The sequence below is a fragment of the Podarcis muralis genome, chromosome 17 (assembly GCF_964188315.1).
Source record: "Podarcis muralis chromosome 17, rPodMur119.hap1.1, whole genome shotgun sequence".
NCBI lineage: Eukaryota > Metazoa > Chordata > Lepidosauria > Squamata > Lacertidae > Podarcis > Podarcis muralis.
This window is the reverse complement of record NC_135671.1, coordinates 23,123,310-23,137,931: the sequence shown is the minus strand read 5'-3', so window position 1 is coordinate 23,137,931 and position 14,622 is coordinate 23,123,310. Positions and strand designations below refer to the sequence as shown.

Sequence of the window (14,622 nt, the reverse complement as noted above, 5' to 3'; positions counted from 1 at the left end):
ACAACCCAGAGATGCATTTTAAATAAAAGGACTCATTCTACCCATGTAAAAACACGCTGATTCCCGGAGAGTCTGCGGGCCGGATTTAGAAGGCAGTTGGGCTGGATCCGGCCTCTGGGCCTTAGTTTGCCTACCCATGTGTTGTTATTATGAACAACAAATATACAGGCTGAAAAATTCTTACACAGCCTTCTTCCTGGTGTGCTACTTTCCTACTTTCAGGTTCGTTTTGTTTTTGTACAGCAAGAGAGTCAAAAATACAATTTACTGCCTGCAATTTGAAGTGCCACAGCTTTCTCATCTCTGAACTACCAGTTTATTTGCTCCTCATTGTGTTACACATGGAGATGCAGCTACAGTTCCTGTCTTAACAGATGCAGACCTACAACTAAAGCTTCACAAGCAATGATCCCAACTTGGATCCACTTTCTGGTGTACCAGTTTGAAAGGTGCATTGGACGTATAATTTTGTGACTTAATTCTTTTGAGAATGGCTTTGCCAATTCCCGTGGTTTAATGAGTGACAAATAAGATACACATCATAAGCAATGCAACACACCTGTATGTTATTCTCAAGTGCAAATGATGGTTGTAAGAAGCTTTTCCCAATAAAAGGACACATTGATTTTAACCTAGCATGCCATCTACTGGGCAACATGCTAACCAACAGAATGAAGAAAAGATTGAATGGACTTACTTCCAACTCATAACCAGAACTGCATTGATAAAGAACCATGTCTTTGTAACTGTATCTGTTGCCAATCATTATTCCGTGTTCTGGAGCCTCAGGCTTTCCACAGGAAACAGGAGCACAGATCTCGCTTGAAAATAATGGCATCCAGTTACCGTTATTCTAAAAAGAGGGGGGAAAGTATCTCCATGGCTTGCTAAGCAACACAGAAGCAACAAATTTCTTTTTTCTTTTCACAAGATATATAAAGTGTAAGCAGCCTAGCAACAAATAAGTTTGATATGCAGAGTTTAAGAAATGACTGGACTGAAGAATTGGGACGTTCACGATTACCTAGACCAGGGTTTCCCAAACTTGGGTCTCTAGCTGTTTTTGGACTACAACTCCCATCATCCCTAGCTAACAGGACCAGCGGTCAGGGATGATGGGCTTTTTAGAATGGTGTCAGGGGTATGGCATGTCCTGTGCTTCTATAGATTGCAACTTGCACTTTTTGGAATTGAGAAAAGTCGTAAGCAAAAGATCTGACGATTAGCAGAAAGGTGTTTATTCATGCAGAAAGCATTATTTGGATCAAGAAATGTTGAGCAGACATTATTTAGCAGCAAGAATTTCTTCCAAATTGCTAAATAACATTTTTTATTCTAAATATTCCAGATTTTGTAGACATAAACTGTTCCATGACAAATTATGATGCAACCATTGCTTGCTAATCAAGTCGTTTAACAGTTTCCAGGAACTATATTAATCGAAATACATCTAGAAAAACAAAAGGATAAAACTCCACTACTCAATAGGAGCAGGGCCATGCTTTTCTAAGGAGGATAATTTGATACAATTCTCATATGTCAAGTTTTATTGAGGTGGCATGGAATGCCCTGCCTTTCAAATAATAGAATTAACTTCCTCTAAATTTAACACTAAGGGTGCAATCCTAATAAACACACTTCCCTGAGAATAAGTCCCATTCATTGCACTGGGACTTATTTCCGAGTAGGCATGCATAGGATTGTGCTGCCAGTCTGGAATGGTGCTGTTATAAAAAGGTTACGAGGGAGGATTATTTTCAGATCAATATTTTTTAAAACAGCAATGCAGTTCAGTTTTCATTTAGTGGGATAAAAGCATGGTGTATTACCATAACATTATTATTATTTCGCTCTTCAGGAATGACTTCACTAGGCGCAGATATATGACTATTAAGACAAGGATTAAAACAGAGCAAAAGTGAGATAAACCTTTACCTGGCATGTGGAAGTGTTTGCTCCGTTCAGAATATAGCCTTCTTGGCATGATAAGGTAATGCTCTGGTTCACAGTGAACTCATCGCCAGAAATAATTACATTGGTTGTATTTGTTGGCAGGGAGCATTTTCTGGGGCAACAGGAAATACTATTAGGGGACCAGTGCCCATCTTCCTGACAGGTACAGGTGTCCATTTCTGTCTCCATCACATAACCCTCCAGACATCTGCAACATGTAAGTCACACTGGGGTCACCAGCAATAGGTACATATTGCATGCTCTGAACTGACTGCTGAAGTAAATCCTAAGGTACATCTGTCAGCTGTCTGTGATAAAATAAAATGCCTTACACAAGACTTGAAGATATTTACTTGTCAGGTTGGCAACAGTTGAACAACAAATATCATTCACATACCTATTAATGAATACAATGCATTTCACTCCCTTGAGCCCAAGAGAGGGTTTAATCCTTTTTTGTTTTCAAAGCTCCTTCATAGCAGTACACAAGTTATTAATCCATAGCTTGCCCGCCTTCACAAACTTCTCCAGACAGTACCTGCATGAAGCCACCTTCTCAAATAATCAACTAACAGAATGACCAACCAACTCCCAACTGCCACCTCCTTTCCCCAATACCGTTTATTCTTTGTGAAATACAGTTACAATGCAAACACAAAACAAGCATCTGTTGGGGATGTCTGGGTCTGATGACTTAACAAATCCTATTTCTTGTAAGGGGAGAAAGGATGCTTGCCATAAAACAACCCAAGCAGGGTTTAAGGAGATGGAGAGGTGCTTCAGAGAGCAGTTTGAAAGCCGTTCTGTGAAGTGCCTCCTCATCTCCATTAAATAGTGGTGTTAAAAGCCATTAAAAGGTGGGCTGAGCTGTGATGGGGAGGAGCTTAAGGTTAGCTGGGAGTGGAATAGGAGGTTGGAGTGAGCTGTGAGGGGACAGGTGAGGTGTAAACAGAGGAGGGTTTGGGTCAGGTATAAAGGGAGATTGGCTAGGTATGGGGGAAGCAGGGTTAGCAGGTAGGCAGAGCAAAAAGGATGGCAACCTCAAGTTATGTATGTATGTATGTATGTATGTATGTATGTATGTATGTATGTGATGCTAGGCATTCTAAGGCAGACTAGGGCTGGTAAATACAGTGGTACCTTGGTTTAAGAACAGCTTAGTTTATGAACAACTTGGATTAAGAACTCTGTAAACCCGGAAGTAGGTGTTTTGGTTTGTGAACTTTGCCTTGGAAGCAGGACATGTTCCACTTCCTGTTGAGAGTGTTCCATTTGTAAATTGAGTCCCTTGCTGCTATGGGAAAGCACACCTTGGTTTAAGAATGCTTTGGTTTAAGAACAGACTTCCGGAACACATTAAGTTCGTAAACCAAGGTACCACAGTATATTGATATATCGTCCAAAGCCAGTTGGAAGTCCATATTGTTGGAAGTCCATATTGATATCGGTTTCATAATTTTTGACCTGGCAACATATCACCAATTGTGTTTGTGTGCTATGCAAAAACAATTATTGTTGGGGAAACAATGAAGTCAGCCAAGGCTTCTCTCTGTTTCTGTAGTCCCTGTTAACTCTGCTGGTTCAGCTCTCCCCTGCCTCTTGCAAGGGGCAGTGAATCAAAAGAGCAGGCTCTGGCAAAAAACATGATTCTGGAAAAACCATGAAGCCAGCCAATGACTCTACATAGTTCCCTCCTTATTTCAGACATCATGATTTATTGGTAAGTCGCGATGCTTTTGCTGGTGATATATTGCGATGCTGGAAACCAGGTATCGCCCAGGCCTAAGACTCTTAGACTGGCATGTGAACTCTTCTTACCTGTACTGGACTTTGCTCCCATAGGCTTGCGACTCTCCAACGGCAACTGCGTGAAGGACAGAAGGTGGTGGCCCGCAAGTCAGTAAGGTGCAGCTTGGATATGGCTTGCTCCAGGCTCCTGTTTCCGTGCACGTCAATTCCGATCTCCCTTGCATCACGTAGCCCAGTTCGCAATTATAAACGATGGCGTTCTGGTCTACAGAGCTGCTCCCGTTGATGAATGCGTTGGGGATCATTGGCGGGGGGCCGCACGAGATCTGCCCGCAGTGCGGAAAGCCAGAACTCCATCTGCCGGCAGCTTCGCACGTGATTTCTGTGGGTCCTAGCAGCTTGAAACCTTCCAGGCACTGAAACTCTACCCTCTGGCCACAGCTGAAATGGTTGCCTATAACTAACCCGTTCTGAATCACGGGCACAGGGCATTCGCAAGGCACGCAAGAGGGAGCTGTTCCATTCCACATCCCATTAGACATGCACTGCCTCACTGGGTTCCCCTGTAACTCATAGCCAGGAAAGCAGATGTACTTTATATATTTCCCATAAGTGAAGACCGAGCCGTTCAGAAAGCCGTGAGAGATGTCTTCAGGAGGCCCACAGCTGACAGACTCACAGAAGGGGGCCTCTCTATCCCAGTTACCGTCAGCCTGACAGATACGTACGGATGCACCACGCAATACATACCCTTCGTCACAGCGATGCTCAATTTTCTTCCCAAAGCCAAATTCCGACCCACTAGTCTGCCCGTGACGAAGCGCTGGTGGTTCGGCGCATTGGATCATCCTGCAAAGCGGAGATCTTCCACTCCATCGTCCGTCTGCAAGGCAGACTCTCCTCTGGTCCCCTTCCAGGATGAAACCTTCTTTGCAGCTGTACTCGATATGTTTTTGGAACGTATATTCCTCTCCTAGCACTTGGCCATTCTCTAGATTAGGGATTTGGCCGCAGGAAATGGGAAGGCAGATCGGCTCATCCCCATCCCAATTCTGATCGGCCTGGCACGTTCTCTTACCTGGACCATTTAACTGAAACCCAGGGTCGCACCCATAGTGGACCACGCTCCCGTAAGTGCGACCTTCCCCTCTTATTGTGCCATTCATGGGCCTGCTAAGCCCCGTGCATGATGCTATTTTGCAAGTCGGGGCTTCGCCACTCCATTGCCCATTGGGCATACAAAGCCTCGTTTCTGAGCCCATCAGCTTATACCCTGGTTTGCAGGTATACTTCACTGAACTACCAAGCGTGTTCTCTGTAAAATTCGCGAAGCCGTTTTCTGGGTGTGGCAGCAATTCGCACCGGCTGGAGATGCAGACAGGGGCACTGCCGTTCCACATGCCGTCCTCTTGGCAAGCCAGCTTGGAATTCCCTAAGAGTTCGTAGCCCGGGTAGCAGCTATACAGCACCATAGTTCCATATAAGTACCCTGACAACGGCAGCGTGTTAATGGCCTTTGAATAACTTTGCATGTCTTTCTGGTTATCAAGTATTAGGGAGTAAAAAGGTGGGCTGGCAGTAGGGAACCGCTCTTCAAACCCTCCTCCATGATCAAAAAGCTTTTCATCGCTGCTAATTGTTATATACCCCCCGAAATCTATATGGGGAGGAAGGCCACAATCGGTCGGCAGGCATACTGGGCTAACACTAGACCAACCAGACTCTTCACAAGTCTGCATGGCAAGACCTGAGAGCTGGAAGCCTGGCATACAGCTGTATATCACCATAGCGCCATAGCTGTAATCTGCACCTTCGACAAAGCCGTTCTCAATGGGCTGCGGAGGATCGCAGTTGATAGCTCTGCAAGAGGGAAACTCCGCATCCCACTCCCTTGTCTCCAGGCAGCTCAGGACACTTTCCCCTTCGAGCTGGAATCCTCTGTCACATGAGTAGGTGACTGTCTGCCTGTAGTGCAGGTCAACGTATGAATATCGGCCATTCTGAATTTCCCTGGGCTTGGAACACTCAATGGGCTTGCACGTTGGCTTCCTTCCAAGCCAGTGGCCATCCTCCCCGCAAAGTATGGTCATGTTCCCCACTAGCTCAAAGCCTGGTTTGCAATTATACAGGGCGGTGCTGAGGTAGGTAAGGCCTTGGACGTCTACAATGCCGTTCTGAACTTCCGCCGGCTGTGGGCACTCCACCGGAATGCATTCCGGCAGCGGGGCGCTCCATGTACCGTCGGCTTGGCAGCTGATGGTCGAAACACCTTTCAGCAAAAACCCATCCATGCACGTGTAGCTCACGGTGCTGCCAAAATGAAGGGAAGACACCACGGAGTCCGAAAAGGGGATATAAGGCGGCCGAGGGCACAGTATAGCTTGGCAGACAGGGAAAGAATCGTTCCACTGTTGTGACGTCAAACATTTCAATACGGAGGCACCGTGCAAAGCAAAGCCCTCTTTGCAGGAAAAGTGGACCACGCCTACTTGGCCAGCCAGCTCCTTCATGACCAGCTGATTCTCAATTAGCGGTGGCTCGGAGCACTTTGCTGGGACGCATTTGGGGTTTTGTTTTCGGTTCCACACCCCAGAGTTCTGACAAGTCCAGGAGGCATCTCCAATCAGCTCATAGCCTTCGTCGCAGAAGAACCTGACTTTTGCTCCCACTTCAAAACTTTCTCCCTTGCTGAAGCCGTACCGGAGAGAAGGTGGTTTTGCACAAGTGACAAGGATGCAGGAAGGAAGGGTTTCACTCTGCCACTGGCGGTTAGCTTGGCAAGTGAATGTTGCGCTTCCATTCAGTTGATAACCGGCATTGCACCGAAATCTCACTTCGCTCCCAAAGGAACGCCCTGTTGCAACCTGTAAAACGGACCAGAACAAACTTTAGGGCTTATAAAATGTCACACACCTAGCAGATAAACACTGACTTCTGACAGTTCATAAATGTTAAGGCTTTGATTCCAAGACCAACTGATACCATTCCCACTCCCCCCCCCCCCCACTTAAAGAGTCTTTCTCTGTGCAACTGAGGTGGTGCATTAGCTGGTGCATTAGCTGTGAGGCCAGTTTCATAGGATGAAAGAAAAACTCCAAAAATTTAATGTTGAAAGACATTATTATCAACAAAACACAAACTCAAGGTGAAATAAATGTGCCTGTACACCTGAACAGGTTTGGGTACCCCTTTCGGCATTTTTATGGATGATGAATGGGAAAAAGTGATATCGGATACATCTTTTGGTTATCCCTACAAATCTGCCCACCATCTGCACAGAAAAAAAAAATACCAGAAACCTCAGCCAGCGAAATGTTTCCTGGTTTTCTTAGTGTCCTGTTTAAAAGCACTTCACTTACTGGATTAAGTTGCACATACAGTGGTACCTCGCAAGATGAATGCCTCGCAAGACAAAAAACTCACTAGACGAAAGGGTTTTTGGTTTTTGGGGCCGCTTCGCAAGATGATTTCCCCTATGGGCTTGCTTCTCAAGACGGAAACGTCTTGCAAGTTTGTTTCCTTTTTCTTAACACCGTTAATACAGTTGCGACTTGACTTCGAGAAGCAACTCATAGAACGCGGTGTGGTAGCCTTTTTTGAGGTTTTTAAAGACTTTGGTGATTATTGAAGCTTTTCCAAAACTTTCCCGACACCGTGCTTCGCAAGACGAAAAAAATCGCAAGACGACAAAACTCGCGGAACGAATTAATTTCGTCTTGCGAGGCACCACTGTATCTGATTTTTAGAAGTCTGATTCAGAGACTAATGCATTTCCAAAAACTCTGCTTTTAATTATTTTTTCCAAGTTCATTGGCCTGGACTTTTAAACTACTGAACCTTCCAGTTGCTAATGCTGTCTATGCTCAAGGCCTTAGCAGTACCTCATTAACTCCATTTGCAAGTTTGGGTGGTTCTCCACAGGACACTGGGTGACAGGTGGGCATAGCAGCGCTCCATGTTCCGGTTGCCTCGCATGTCCTCTTCTTCTCTCCTTTGATATAGTACCCTTTAGTGCAGCTGTAAGCCACAATGGCCCCAAAACTGTAATTTGTGCCGATTGCATAACCGTTTTTAATGCCTGCTGGTTCTCCGCAGCGAACAGGAATGCACTGGATAGTCAACGGAGAAGGGCTCCATTGCCCTCCCCGAACACATTCAATCTTAGCGGATGTGTTTAAGACAAAGCCCTCTGTGCACTTGAAGCTCACAATGGACCCGGCTGCAAATTTGGCCTTGTTTGACGATTCCAAGATGCTGTAGGGCGCAGGCAGCGGTCTCTCGCAGAAGTCGGCGATACATTCCGGAACGTCTTTGTCATCCGGTGGCACCCACTTTCCCTGGGCATTGCACAGCAACTGGGCATTGCCAGCTAAACTGTACCCATCAGTGCAGTAGTAGATCGCTATGTCGCCAAAGAGACGATGGCCGCTTTCTGGAGAGGCATGTTCCACAGGTGGAGGCTCATCGCATGAAACGGCCACACATTGCTGGTGATTCAGGTCCCATTTGCCGCTTGCCAAGCATTCCACAGTTTCAGTGCCAATTAATGTGTAGCTGTGGAATGGAAAGGAAAAGCAACATTAGACTCATAATAGAATGGACTTCTAATGTCATACAGCAGTACCTTGGTTCTTGAACGGCTTGGCTCCCGAACAAATCGGCTCCTGAACGCTGCAAACCCAGAAGTAAGTGTTCCGGTTTGCGAACATTTTTGGGTAGCTGAACGTCCGACGCGGCTTCCGCTTGGGTGCAGGAAGCTCCTGCAGCCAATCAGAAGCCGTGCCTTGGTTTTTGAACGGTTTCGGGAGTCGAACAGACTCCCGGAATGGATTAAGTTTGAAAACCAAGGTACCACTGTAAAAGTTTTGAAATGTACTTAATTTTTTGGGGGGTGGGTTAAGTTGCCATGGGAAAGTTTTATTCTCAGAAAGAATGGGTATAAATGATTAAAATAAATTAGAATATACCTTTTCTGTAAACCTTGGAAACTAGTGGAGGAGTAAATCACTGTCAAATTCCACTGATTTCAATGGGAGAGTTATTTTAAATTGATGGGCCTTAAAAGTGTTTGACTTTGGAGCCGCAGATAAAAACAAGTCATAGTGATGAAAGTGTTTTGGCATGCCTGCAATTATCTCTTTCCTAGATATATTTCCTTTAATGCAATTCACTGTCGGTGCTGGGGCTCCTCCTACTGATGGGGGCAATATTTGCCCCCCTTATCAAGCAGTTATGACACTGCTAGCTCTAAAACAAATCATTCAGGGAGATTTGAACAAAAGGTTCTGTTGAGCTAACACATCTTCGAGACCAAAAGGTAGATGCTCTTTTTCAGCCCAAACATTCCTTTCTGGGCAAGCATCCAGGATCCACTTGCCAGTGTTACGGGGGCAGAGACTGAGGTGCACAGAAAAATGAATATCTTCCCTTTGCACAGTAGGCAATTTTCTACACACTCTCACACATCCCTCTCTATCCAGACAAGCATCAGAGCTGAAGGACACTTCTCAGCCAGGCAAGCACATTTGGGGTGCAAAGCTTTGGAGCTGTGTGATGTATTGATAAATGGCGTTCAGTTCACAATACTGGTTTCAGACAATTTGAGCTGGCAATACATTGCGATGGCTGGGGAGCCGCAATGTATTTGCCATCGCAATTTGCCTGCAGATCAGCAAAAGGGCAGGCAGGCAGGCAGAGCCTGAAAACATTCCAGGCGAGCCTCTTCTCAGGCTCCATCTGCTTGCCTGCCTGCACCTTTGAGGAAACCCCCCCTGCCCCCCCCAGCTCAAGCTGAACAGTTGAAAGAAGCCTTGTTGCCCCCTCTGGCTCCATGAGCCAAAGCGGTATCGGGGCTTTGCAGGGATGGGCGAATATACCTCAGTGATATCCCTTGGCTGCTCCTTCCTCCCCTAAGGTGGGGAGGAAGTGTCACTGAAATTCTATTCAATATTGATCCAGAGTAGATTCCAGTGTATAGTTAGCAGAGTAACAACTTAAACACGCTACAGGATCCCCAAAAACTAAACCAGAGGCTCTGAGACCCAACAGCTAATTCTCCCCTGGTCTCCTCGCTGGCCCAAGTATGTTGGGATACTGCCAGGGAGATAACGTCCATCTGAGCCCCCAAGCCGGCTGCCGGACGATCCATCGACCTCCCGTAGTCACGCAGTCACGCAGTATCAGCAATTAGCGACACGAAGCCTTAGAAATAGATTGCCACATTCCTAGGCTGGTGCACACTCTTTCAGCAGAATCCACACAGCAAAAGATGCACAGCAGGAGAGCATATTTACAGTTTATTCAACGTTGGTCAGAACAAAGAAAAGACATGACCGTCTGCTTCAGCGTTCAAGCACAGACGGAGAAAACGAAAGCAATAGCAAACATAAACATCCTGTAACAGGAAATACGCAGACTCTGTGACTCACAAAAGCCTGCTCCCTTTTAAGGTGGAACGGAAATATCCTAACAAAGTAGGACCAATTCAGCCAGCTAGCCCTGGGGATTATCTAATGCTTATTTCCCCTAAATTGATTTCTGAATTTTATTGTTATTCATGTTTTTATACTGTATTCTATGCTGCTTTATAATTAAGTGTTTTAAATTTGTTGTTAGCTGCCCTGAGCCCGGTTTTTGAACCGGGAAGGGCGGGGTAATAATAATAATAATAATAATAATAATAATAATAATAATAATAATAATAATTTCATCCAGCAGAGCTTTACTGCTACTGAAGGCAAATGAGCATAACGGTCACAAATCCAATACATTCAGGATTGTCCCTGTCCATAAGAAATCCAGTTGCAGCAGACTTACCGTATTTTTCGCCCCATAGGACGCACCGGCCCATAAGTTTTTTTGGGGGGAAATAAAGGGGGGAAAATTATTTTCCCCCCCAGGCGCTTGCGGGGCTGGTGGCGGGGAGAAGCACGCGTCTCCGCGCCGTCAGCCTCCAAACCACATCAGGAGACAGCGGGATGGTGGCGTTCCGCCTCCCCGCTGTCCCCTGACCTTGTGGGGCTGGCGCTGGGGCTCTCCTGAAGCCTGGAGAGCGAGAGGGGTCCGTGCGCACTGACCCCTCTCGCTCTCCAGGCTTCAGCGAAAGCCTGTATTCGCCCCATAGGATGCACATACATTTCCCCTTCATTTTTGGAGGGGAAAAGGTGCGTCTTATAGGGCGAAAAATACGGTAACTTAAAACTTACAATAACTTATAATAAGTCTAAACCTTAACACTAAGCATACTATGTACAGAACACCACACCAGAGGGAAGAGAGATAGAAAGAGAAAGTGAAACCCAGGCTCCTTCTGGCCTTACTTTTATAGTCAGCATGACTTTGAGTGAAAGAGATAAGAGAACCAGTTTAAGTCAGCTGTATTCAGCTTCTCTGAAGGAATAACCCAAACATCATGAACCTTCTGCTTGTTTCTTTCACACAAAGAAGCTTCCAGAACCCTCTTGAATTAATGAGAATAGGAAAGATCGCTACACATCAGATCAATACTTTCTGTGCTAAGAAATGCAAGCAGCTGAGATACATTCCAGAGCCAGACAACGTGATATATCAGCATATTGAGGTATTTAGCCGCTATGCATCACGATGCTGAAAACCAGGTATCTCCCAGCCCTACAAAGCACCCCATGAGGGGTGCAGCCTGCAAAGAATTCTGAGGGCCGGATAGTGAGGTCTAGAGGGCCACATTCTCTGCACTCCCTGGGCCTGAGGCTCTCCATTACTGCTATATATTACCTTTCAGTTATCTGACACAGGAGCATGGATTCTGCAATGAGATCTACAATAATCACCACACTTTAAGGCAGTGTTTCCCAACCTTGGGCCTCCAGCTGTTTTTGAACTACAATTCCCATCATCCCTGACCACTGGTCTTGCTAGCTAGGGATGATGGGAGTTGTAGTCCAAAAACAGCTGGAGGCCCAAGGTTGGGAAACACTGCTTTAAGGACACACTGTGGCTCTGCAGATGCTGCTGGACTATAGCTCCCATTATCCTGGACCACTGGCCAAGGGCATGGCTGGGGCTGTTGTGAGCTGGAGTCCAGCATCACTGGAGGGCCGCAGGTTCCCCATCTCTGCTTCGCAGTACGACAACGTTTAAGAGTTCCGATTGAGCTCCTTTACATACCCTTCCTTACACGTATAAGTGACGGTGCTTCCAAAAGTGTAGTTGCTCCCAGTAACCGCGGCATCTTTTATGACAGGAGGGAGACCGCAAGAAACTGTTTTGCACTCTGGAGGGAGGCTGCTCCAGCCGCCCGAATCTCCGCACACGAGTACGGAAGGTCCTTGCAGGCTATAAAACCAACGGAAATGGGGAAATCGTGAGAGGTGCGCATGAAAGCACAAGCATCTGTTACCATGTCTTTCCTTGAACATGTTGAACTTTAATCAACCATCCATTTGAGAGCACAGGGTTAAAGTAAAAGCTTTAAAGACCCCCACACAAATCACTATAACATCCAAGCAGCCAGCATATTTAACTCTGAATTCTAGTGTTTCAGAGTTTTCAACAAGCTTTTTTTTTTAAAAAAAGAAATATTAATTATGAAGCAATAAAGTCTTTAGTGGGTGTCAAATTGTAAATATGAACCTTTTGATCATGGGATAATTTGCAGATTTTGCCTAATGAAGCTTTTTAAACATACTTGCTTAAAGACTGGTGCTCAGAAGAATGAGCTGGGTGTTAGGAAGATGACTAATTCTACATGACTTTTCCATGAGCACCACCAATTTACATGTGCAGATATTAGAAGATTAAAGAAAAAGCCAGATGAATCATTTTGCATATGCTCCATTCAAAGCACTCCTCCTTCATTTCTACATTTTTTTTTAAAAAATAAAAATGCACATAAAATGCTAAGTGCATCTTGGTTTCTTGATTACCTGTAACCTGTGTCGCAGGTGTACGATACATTAGAAAGGTATGTCACGCCACTCATTAGATATTTTCCATTGCTTATTTCCTTTGGGAGGGGACACTTCACTAATTCACAAAATACGGAAGAACGATTCCATGTGCCACTTGCAAGGCACACCGATTCCTCATTGCCTACTAGACTGTATCCTTTATTGCACCTGTATTGAGACAAGAAAGCAGGTTAAAAATAGGTAAAAGAGCATTGTACTTTCCTTGCATCTCTGTTAGCTCCAACGGCCTTAGTCCCCCCCCCCCCCTGAAAAACTATGGGTAGAATCAAATGGTCTCATAGCATTCAGCAGAGGCTCAATATGTTCAGTTCTTGCTGCACTGTGGTCACAACTACTGCTCAAAGGATGCTCTCACTGGTGGAAGAGTGGAGGAGCCAACTTTTGCCAATTTCCCTGGCAGTCGCTTGCATTCTTCAGAAATCTGCTCCATAGGATTGGGGCAACCTTCAGAAAAGTATGGGTTGTGTTCTGGGGATGGACGGTCAGCAAATTGAAAAACATCACATCCGCCAGTGAGATTCTTGGATCAAAAGTCTTCCACGGATAGAAGGAGTTCTTCTTTTGGGGAGAGTGAATACTGTGTCGAGTTCAGTGGTCTGTAACTAAGGTAAAAAGGTAAAAGACCCCATGGCAGTTGAGTCCAGTCAAAGGCAACTATGGGGTTGTGGCACTCATCTCGCTTTCAGCCCGAGGGAGCCGGCGTTTGTCCACAGACAGCTTTCCAGGTCATGTGGCCAGCAGGACTAAACTGCTGAGATTCAAACCGCCAACCTTCTGATGGGCAAGCCCAAGAGGCTCAGTGGTTTAGACCACAGCGCCACCTGCATCCCTGGTCTGTAACTACTCTTTATGGATTAAGTTGAGGACCACAGGACTTTCCTCCTTCCCCAGACTTCCGAGGGGTTGCAGAGCAAACCAAGACATTACATATTTCCATTGGCTAGTGATGAAATAAAATTAGATTTCTTGTAGCACTTGTCGTTATCCTTAGCTGTCTGTTTAGAACCTTAAGTGAGAAGCAGGCTGGGCAGATATTATAGTATGGAACTGTAGATAAAATTCATAGAAAAACTGAAAATATTATCAATATTTAACTAATTACCACCATACCTTAATATTTCAAATTGCCTATGTTAGACTTCATCTCATTATTTAACACTTGCAAATGTTTAATCAAAGCCCGTCAATGTTTCTAATATAAGGAAAATAAGAAAGAGAGGTTTTATAATTATGCAGAAAATGTACTTATTTAATGAACCAGAAAAGGAAATGGAGGGAAGTCAGGAGGTTAAAGAGAACTTCCAAAATATGTCTATATATACTGAAAATGTGTCATGATTAAGGTTTATTTATATTCTCATTTTTATTTTTTGTTTTCCTTTTCTTTTTTTCCAGATTTGTATTATCTCTATGGAGAATCCTTGGTGAAGTTAAAATTGTAAAATCAATAAAAATAATTTAATAAAAAAGAAAAGAAGGAAAAGGAAAGAAAAAATGAAAATAAAGTGCAGTCGTACCTCGACTCCCGAAAGCCTTGGGAGTTGGATGTTCTGTCTCCCGAACGATCGAAAACCAGAATTGAGTGTTCGGTTTTCAAACATTCTTTTGGAAGTCAAATGTCCGGCGTGGCTTCCGCTGCTTCCTGCAGCCAATCAGAAGCCGCGCTTTGGTTTCCGAACGTTTCAGAAGTTGAACGGACTTCCAGAACGGATTCCGTTCATCTTCTGAGGTACGACTGTATTTGATTCCTAGCTGTAGCTTTTGCTGCCAAACCATTTATCGTACATAGTGCATACAACTGAAAATATAATGTATGCATTGCATAATCATATGTAGGGCATATAATTTAAAACATGATCGCAATATTCTGCATCTTTTTTGTGCCAACAAATCTTTTATTATAAGAAGCAATAAAATGCAACATATTTTTATTTCAGTGGTGCCTGTCGTTTATTAATAGTTTCAAGGTAGA

At 44.8% G+C, this 14,622-nt stretch overlaps 1 protein-coding gene across 1 annotated transcript in view; it reads right to left on the bottom strand.

The window, feature by feature from the left end:
* SVEP1 (sushi, von Willebrand factor type A, EGF and pentraxin domain containing 1) overlaps nucleotides 1-14,622 on the bottom strand; it is a 129,131-nt gene that overhangs the window by 24,468 nt on the left and 90,041 nt on the right. The window contains exons 35-40 of the mRNA XM_077921634.1: nucleotides 12,606-12,797; nucleotides 11,848-12,015; nucleotides 7,584-8,256; nucleotides 3,772-6,566; nucleotides 1,936-2,161; nucleotides 698-853 (exon numbers count right to left, since the gene is read on the bottom strand). Coding sequence (XP_077777760.1) covers nucleotides 698-853; nucleotides 1,936-2,161; nucleotides 3,772-6,566; nucleotides 7,584-8,256; nucleotides 11,848-12,015; nucleotides 12,606-12,797 — 4,210 coding nt within the window. The remainder of the gene's footprint in view (nucleotides 1-697; nucleotides 854-1,935; nucleotides 2,162-3,771; nucleotides 6,567-7,583; nucleotides 8,257-11,847; nucleotides 12,016-12,605; nucleotides 12,798-14,622) is intronic.